General features: G+C 56.6%; 2 protein-coding genes across 4 annotated transcripts in view; one reads left to right on the top strand and one right to left on the bottom strand.

Moving 5' to 3' along the window:
• Window positions 1–44: 44 nt before the first annotated feature.
• Window positions 45–6,663, bottom strand: LOC103615250 (aldehyde dehydrogenase family 3 member B1-like). The gene is given in 12 exon segments (XM_008633269.2): window positions 45–611; window positions 1,683–1,782; window positions 1,957–2,123; window positions 2,304–2,627; window positions 2,630–2,683; window positions 2,851–2,932; window positions 3,129–3,214; window positions 3,324–3,444; window positions 3,531–3,641; window positions 5,703–5,865; window positions 6,217–6,426; window positions 6,511–6,663. Coding segments are annotated over 12 exon segments (1,722 nt in total). The 5' UTR covers window positions 6,621–6,663; the 3' UTR covers window positions 45–417.
• Window positions 6,664–7,450: 787 nt separating this feature from the next.
• UNC93B1 (unc-93 homolog B1 (C. elegans)) overlaps window positions 7,451–7,725 on the top strand; it is a 3,985-nt gene continuing 3,710 nt past the window's right edge. The window contains exon 1 of one of the 3 annotated variants that reach the window (XM_017733724.1): window positions 7,451–7,721. In XM_017733724.1, the coding sequence (XP_017589213.1) occupies window positions 7,695–7,721 (27 nt within the window). In that variant the 5' untranslated portion in view covers window positions 7,451–7,694. The remainder of the gene's footprint in view (window positions 7,722–7,725) is intronic. The other 2 variants (XM_017733723.1, XM_017733729.1) reach the window with 2 other exon arrangements.

Below are 7,725 nucleotides of genomic sequence, written 5' to 3'. Positions count from 1 at the left end.
CACCCCCCCAAACCAGAGGACGGAGGCACAAAGAGAGACTGGGAGAGAGTTTGATGCAAAGTCTTTACTACAGGCAGAGTTACACAGAGCAAAGAGCAACAGCAAGGAGGGAGAGAGGTTCATTCCAAAGGTAAAGTCTGTGTGAGAGGACATGGGGCTGGCAGAAGTGCTTCTCCACCAGAAAGAGAAGTTTGGAGTAAGAAAAAGTTTTTGGTCATTTCAGCTGTGTCCTGGAAAATGGTTGGGAGTGGAGGCCACAAGGGTGCAGGAGGGGATGTCCATCCCGGCCATCCGACATGCTCCAGGCGAGGCAAAGGACACCATGAGGAAGTGAGGAGCATGATGAAGAGGGAGAGGGGGACAGTCCTAGTGCTCTGCGCCAACTCCGTGGTGTCCTCAGAGCAGGACATGGCAGCCTCAGAGCAGGGTGCAGGTGCCCCTGCGCTTCACCTCGAAGGTGGTCGTGAGGAGGCCCAACTTCTGCTGGGTGTAGGGGGGGTAGCGCGGGGTGTTGAGCGTCTCCAGCCCCATGTTCCGGTGCAGGCAGCCGCGGTGGTGGGAGAAGGTGTCGAAGGTGAACTTCCCATGGTATTTTCCCAGGCCACTGTTCCCTGGAACACACAGGACAGGTCCATGCTCAGGACGGGACTCTGCTCCTGATGATGCCTTCTCCAAGCATCAACACGAGGGAAAAAGATGCCTACAGGAATTTCTGAGCAGCACAGACATGGTGGAGGAATTCCACTCTTTCAGTGCCTCCTCCAGGTATATGAATGCTCAGTCCAGCCAATCCTGCTGCATCTCAGCAGTTTGGAGGCCCCAGCGTCTCCTTTTTACCCACCCCCATTTATCTATACAAGCTTTGCTGGGTTCTGCAAGTCTGGATTTCCCTCCATGATGCTCCACTGTATCTCCCCACAGCTGGAGCTGTTCCACCTTCTTCCCAGAACTCTAAAAACCTGGAGCCACGTTGGCAACACCAGTTCTCCCAGTTCCTGTGGCTAGTTTAACTGGAGGTTAAGAGCCCAGTGACTTCCCATGGAAGCTTTGGTGCCATCTCATCCCAATGACTTCAGCCCCTTCACCTGCTCTAAAGTGGCTTTACCTGATAATTGGAAGTAGATGGTCTGAATCATTACCAATTAAGATAAGTTATGGAATGGGAAGCACCAAAAATTGTTCCCTGAGCCACAGGCAGGTGAGGAATTAATTGTGCAGGTGACTCAGGTGCCAGCCCCGACAGAGATGCTGAGCAAGGGCAGCATCAAATGAAGAGGTTTATCCCAGAAATATTATGGGGAGAGATAAAGACATGGGGAAGTATTCTGGGAAACAACATTCCTGTATCCCTGGACCATGCTGCACCCACAGCCCAGGGCTGAGCAGCCTCACTTTACACCTCAGAAAGCAAAACTTGGTGCCTCTGGAGACCAAAAATTTCTTCTTCTCTGAGAAGGATCTCCAAGATCTCCTAAGAGGTTCTCCAGGTTTTCCTAAGTGTATTGTTCCTACTATTTAGTCCTAAAAGTTGGCGTGAAGGTACAGCCTGGCTCTTGAGGGACTTAAAGGGATCCAGCCCAGCACCACACTGGCTGCAGGAGGAAGCTCACCTTCCTCACCATGGCTCAGGCCACAGATCACACCTGGCTCCCAATGGCCAGGATTGGGGATTTTGGACCTACCAATGCCTCCGAAGGGCAGCGAGGTCAGAGTCACGTGCATCAGGGTGTCATTGCCACAGAAGCCTCCGCTGCTCGTCCGCTCCAGGACCTGGTTCACCACCTGGGAGGGAGAAGAGAAGGTAGATGAGGGACTTGCACTTGGCAAACTTTAGCCAGTTCACCCACTGGATGTTCCCAGAGTGTTTGGGCTCTAAAGACGCTTCAAAGCATGTCCTGGAGCTCATGGAGGTGGTGCCTGACTTCCCTCCCCACTTTTTCTGCTCCACAGACACACCTTGCTGTCGCAGGAGAAGGCATAGACGACCAATGGCTGCGGCCGCGCGTTGATGAAGTCAATGGCTTCATCCATGTTGGCGATGACGACGATGGGCAGGATGGGCCCGAAGATCTCCTCCTGCATGGCAGGGTCTGAGGGCAGCACATCTGCCAGCACTGTGGGAGCTGCAGAGAGAAAACCTGACAGCATCAGCTGGGCACAGAGGTTGGAGATGAAACCTCCCCTCAGGACCTCTTTTTAAGCACCCCTAAAACTCTTTTCCCTCTAGAGCCTCCCCTCTGGATGAAGACTCCCTGAAAAACCCCAATGTGCTCACCAAGAGGTGTGTGACCCCCAAGCCTCACCGATGTAGCGCTCTGCCTCATCCGTCTGTCCCCCGATGGCCACGCGCCCACTGCCCAGGAGTGCCCGGATGCGCCGGAACTGCTTGTCACTCACAATGCGGCCAAAATCCGGCGATTCTCGGGGGTTGGGGCCGAAAAACTCAGTGATGGCCTCGCGCAGGGCAGGCATGAGCTTGTCCTGCATCTCCACGGTGCAGAGCACGTAGTCAGGAGCGATGCAGGTCTGCCCTGCGTTGAAGAAGCGGCCCCAGACAACACGCCGTGCCACATTGGCCACATTGCAGGTGTCGGACACATAGCAGGGGTTCTTGCCCCCCAGTCCCCCGGCGGCGGGTGCTTGGCAGCGGCTGTCATCACGATCCGCCCCACCGGGGGGCTGCCTGTGGGCAGGGAAAACATGGATTGAGGTGGGGATCCCACCAGCCATCACACGGCTCTGGGATGTGGCACTGGGTCTGGTGGCAGACCTCAGACATACATCCCAGATCCTCCAGCAGATCCTGGCACCACATCCAGGCAGGGCTCTGCTCTGTCCCATGGCACCTACCAGTGAAAAAGATGTAGTCGAACTTGTTCTCCAGCAGCCTGGTGGTCTCCGGCACACCACCGGTCACCACAGCAAAGCAGTCCTGCAAGGAAACAGGAAAAAGTCCTCTTGTGTCACCATCTGTCCCTACCAACAGCATCCCAGGAGGCTGGGACATCGACTGAGTGCAGAGGGAGGAGGTTCCACACAGGGATGATGTGTGGGGATGGTGGGTGTGAGGCAGGGTTGGGAACACCATGGCCCGGGAACAAGGGACAAGGACAAAAAGGGCTTCTCACACTGTCCAGGTAACAGCTCAGCGTTTCGGCAATGAGTCTCTCTGTGTTCTTGGAGATCTCCGAGGGTTTGATGATGGCACAGTTCCCTGGGGGAAGATGAACAGGACATCAGCACAGCGACATGGTGACAGCCAGCCCTTCTGGGGATGAGATGCCAGCACTTCCAGGCCCAGGGAACTGGAAGGTTGGGCTCACCAGCAGCAATGGCCCCAATGAGGGGCACCAGGAAGAGGTGGATGGGGGAGTTCCAGGGCGCTATGATGAGCACCACCCCGTAGGGGTCCTTGCGGATGAAGGCGGAGTCCAGCTGCATCACCTTTGAGAAGAACATGACCTCAGCACTGCCTTCCCCACTAGCAATCTCTCCCCCCTGCTTCCCTTTTCCCAGAGCTTCCTTCTTACCAGGTTCTTGTCCACATACTCATCCTTCATCCAGTGGCACAGGTTGTTGAGGGTGATGTTGAGCTCGTTCTTGCAGAGGAGGATCTCACTGAAGAAAGCCTCAAAGGATGGCTGGGGACAGACATCATGAAGTGTCACCCCAACACTGACCCCATCACTGAGCCTGTCACCCTAACACAGACCCCATAACCCCAATGCCAACCCCACCACCCCAAGAGGCATCTCTCCCCTCTTCCAAACAGGAATAGCAGGAGAATCTTTTCAGCAGAAATTTCCATCACCTCCTGTAACTCCCAGGGAATACCAGTGTCCCAGAATATTACGAAAATAGGTATTTGACCAGAAGGAAAAAAACTCCAAATTTGAACATTTTCATGGTATTTAACAAATTCCTGAGCTCAGCACTGTAAACTGGCAATAGAACCCCAAGCCAAGGGGACACCAAGCAATGTCACCAGAGCTCCTGAAGAGCTGATTGTGGTGCCAGAGGCATCCTGACCACTTGGATATTCAAGCTGGAAGCAAAGCCCCGAGCTCCCTTCCACCACCAGTGGACAAAAATTGCACTTTTTAGTCTTAAGTTTAGTCAAAGTCTTAAGACCTTGACTAAAGGGAAGTAGTAAGAACCACGGCTTAATTAAACCCCTTGTGGTAGAGAAGTGGGTCCTCTCTGTAGCCACAGAGCACAGATCAGGATCATATCATCCTTGCAGGAGCAGTGTGAAAACACCAGGGATAGCCCAGCAGGCTCAGTGGAGCCCCTTCATGACTGTGGAGAGCAGGAGGAGCAAAGCTCCTGCGCTGTGACATCATATTTTGGACTCCTCCAACCCAAAAACATCCCTGGATTGCAATCTTCCTCCCATCCCCACACCACTTTGGGGTTGGGAAGGCTGGATGCTGATTCCCAGGATCTTCCACCACCAAGAGACCTTCAGGTCCCCAAAACGCAGCTGCCAGGAGGTGCGAGGACCCTCTTGGACCTGAGGGCTCAGCAGGCACATGAGATAATCCAGTGAAGCAACGGGGCTGTTCCCAACCCAGGATGACGATGGCATCACCAGGGTAAAGAAGATGACGGTTCATTAAGAATTTTGATGGGATACAAAGGTTATGAGATAGGATATTAAGGCTGAGGTCATCCAAGTGCCACCAATCATCAGCATCAGAGAGGAACCGGCACCACTGGAGGTGAGACACCACCTCAGGTACGTAAGAGCAGGTGAAGTGTCCATCCAGCTATGAGGGCCCAGCTGCATTACAAGCTCATTACTGGACAACCGGATCTAATTAGGCCTAATTAAGAAAGATGATGATGCCTATCAAAGCCTGGTTGAAGGAGAAGGACTCACCTCCAACAAACAACGCAATTAGGAGCCTTGGGAGATGGCAGAATGTGGAAAGACATGGCTGAGGGCATGGGCCACTACACCGATGCCAAACAAAGAGGTGAGGGTCATATAATGGAATCCTGGAATGGTTTGGGTTGGAAGAGACCTTGAAGCTCATCCTATTCCACCCCGTCATGGGCAGGGACACCTTCCACTAGCCCAAGTTGCTCCAAGCCCCATCCAACCTGGCCTTGAACACTTCCAGGGATGATGAGCTGAGACCAGTAGAATTATCCATGGTACGGATGCTCCTTTTTTGCCAGCAGATCATCCAGGAGCTCCTGGCATGCCACAATACCCCAAGCCACATCCAGAGCCCTGCCCATGCCACCCATGCCAGTGAAACCAGTCCCTTGGAGGCCCTGGGAGGAATGTGCAGTGCCAGCATGTTGCACAATGCCAGTAATCCTGGGTGTGCCGGGCTGGCCAGGAGCTCCCCAGGACGTTACCTCTGTGGAGGTCACATGGACCCCCAGGATGCCGACCAGAGTGTGAAATGCTCCCACCTCAGCTGGTCACTGACAGGCCAACAGGGCCTTTGCCTGGCTTCAGGGCACCAGGGATGGGATCAACAGCACAGTCCCTCCGCTAACCCCTGGATCTGCAGGGACCCAGCACTTATAGATGCACCAGCCTGGGAGCACATCAAGGGGGAAGCAGGACCCCAAGGAAGGGACACCCCTATGCCCAGACTCCCACAAGGATGCAATAGCCAGACAAGGGTGTAAGAAGGACTCCAAAGACGCTATGCCAGTGGCCCCCAATTCCCAGACCCTCTTACCTTGCCCATGTCCAATTCAGTGGCTTCCAGGATCTCCTGCTTCTTGTCATCCAGGAAGCGTCCCAGAGCCTCCAGCTGGGCCATGCGGTATTCCATAGGCCGTGTCTTCCCAGAGAGCCAGGATGCCCGCAGGTGGCTCACCAGCCCCGCATAGGGGTTCCCACTGTGGGGACGAAGGTGTTAGAGGGGACCCAGCCCCATTCTATCTTCCCAGAGCCTCATGTCATCCCAGATCCACGTTATCCCATCCCAGCATCAAACTGGAGCCCCAGACTCCCTGGGGACAGAGCAGGGAGTCCACACACACCTTCTCCCTCGCTGCTGGGAGCAACTTAACACAGCACCATTCCCAGCAGATCCGGTCTTCTCCCTTGGGCCATGCTGAGATGTGGTGGCCCATAGACCTCAGACTTTTCCCCCAGCACCAGCCTGGGGTTCCTATCACCCTGGCACTGCCACAGCTTCCCCTGCTCACGTCCCTGTCTCCCTCCTGCCCCCAGCCCCTCGCTCTCACCATGGAGTGCTGCAGACCATTGGCATTGGCCCCTTCCCGATCCCGCTGCTTCCACTGCATCCAGCAGCTTTCCCAGGATCTTTGCCAGGATCACTGCCCGCAGTGCTGCACTTGCCGTAGCCCGGGAGCTGCTGCTTGGGGGGCTCGAGGGGCTGCTGCATGCCAAGCTGTGGGAAGGAGCTGCTGGTCTCCATGGAGAGCGTGGTGGCCCTGGGGAGAGACACTGCGTGGGTTATGCCAGGATGGAAGTGCTGGAGGTGCCGGTGCGATCCCAAGAGGAGTCACCCACAGCACCTTTGAAGGGCGGCTTGGTGCTCGGGGCCGTCCTGGTTGTGGGGTGACTCAGCCCAGGGCAGCTGCCGGAGGCCCTGGGAGATGCCTGGGATTCCCGGGATAATCGCCATCCTCTGGACACTGACCTGCCCAGGCTGCCCTGCTGATGTAGGGTCACCTACGGGGATCTCAGGGACAAGACACCCCCAAATCTGGGGGACAGAGCTGCAGCCCCCCATCTGTCACCCTCTCCCTCTCCATGCCCAGACACCCACCCTTCCTCAAGGGAACCCCCCTGTGCCCCACAGCCCCCACCAGCATGGAGGGTGCCAGACGGGTGCCATGCAGGGAAGTGCCAGTTTTGGGGACCCCGCAGTGCTTACCTGAGGGCTTCTGTGGAAGCTGGAGGAGCGCAAGGCCAGGCAGGCACTGCTGAGGCTCAGGGTGGGGGTCCCTAAATGCTGTGGGGCTGGGCCCCACGGCCAGGGGCGGGAAGGATTGGGCCCCACCTCTGTGGGGCTGGCACTGGGGACAAGGTCTAGGATGGGATGGAATGGGACCTCCCCCTTGGGATGGTGTAACTCACATGGCCACCAAACCAGCACCATGAACCTTGACTCATTTGAACCCCACAGACACCCCTCATCCTGCTCCCATGACCACCCTGACTCATGGGATTCCCACTGATCCACCCTTCATCCCGCTTCCCAAGGGTTCCATGATCAATAGACTCCCCTCATCCTGGTCCCAGGACCACCCCCAAGAAGGGCCCTTTGCCTCAGCATCCCAGGGTGGCTCCCATTGCCTAAGGTGTGGGGGACCCTCAGGATGGGTGTTGCCCCTGCTCCACTGCCATGACCCTTCTGGGGCTGTTCCCTGCGTATCCCCCCTATCCTGCAGGAACCAGCACTCTCCCAAGAATCCCATCTCAAGAATCCCTCACTACCGGCTGGGCCAGATCCTGCCCCGGAGATGTCACTCCGTCCGCCCTGCCCAGCAGTCCCCGCACCCTGCCCCGGGGCATCCTGCCGTGCCACGCACCCGGGCACCCTCCCGGCCCCGGCTTAGGGGTGACACCAGGGCACGTATGACCCTCACCCCCAGATTAGGGTGCCCCCCCGCCCAGGAACCCTGGCACATCCCCCGGGCAGGGAAGGGGAAGTGAAAGCAGCAGGGCACAGCACTCAGTGCCACGGGGCACCCCGATGAGGCAGCACCCACCCCAAGGCCTGGTGG

This window comes from Corvus brachyrhynchos, unplaced genomic scaffold (assembly GCF_000691975.1).
Source record: "Corvus brachyrhynchos isolate BGI_N302 unplaced genomic scaffold, ASM69197v1 scaffold165, whole genome shotgun sequence".
In the NCBI taxonomy this organism is placed as follows: domain Eukaryota; kingdom Metazoa; phylum Chordata; class Aves; order Passeriformes; family Corvidae; genus Corvus; species Corvus brachyrhynchos.
The sequence above is the reverse complement of the archived record's forward strand: the minus strand, read 5'-3'. Positions and strand labels throughout refer to the sequence as shown.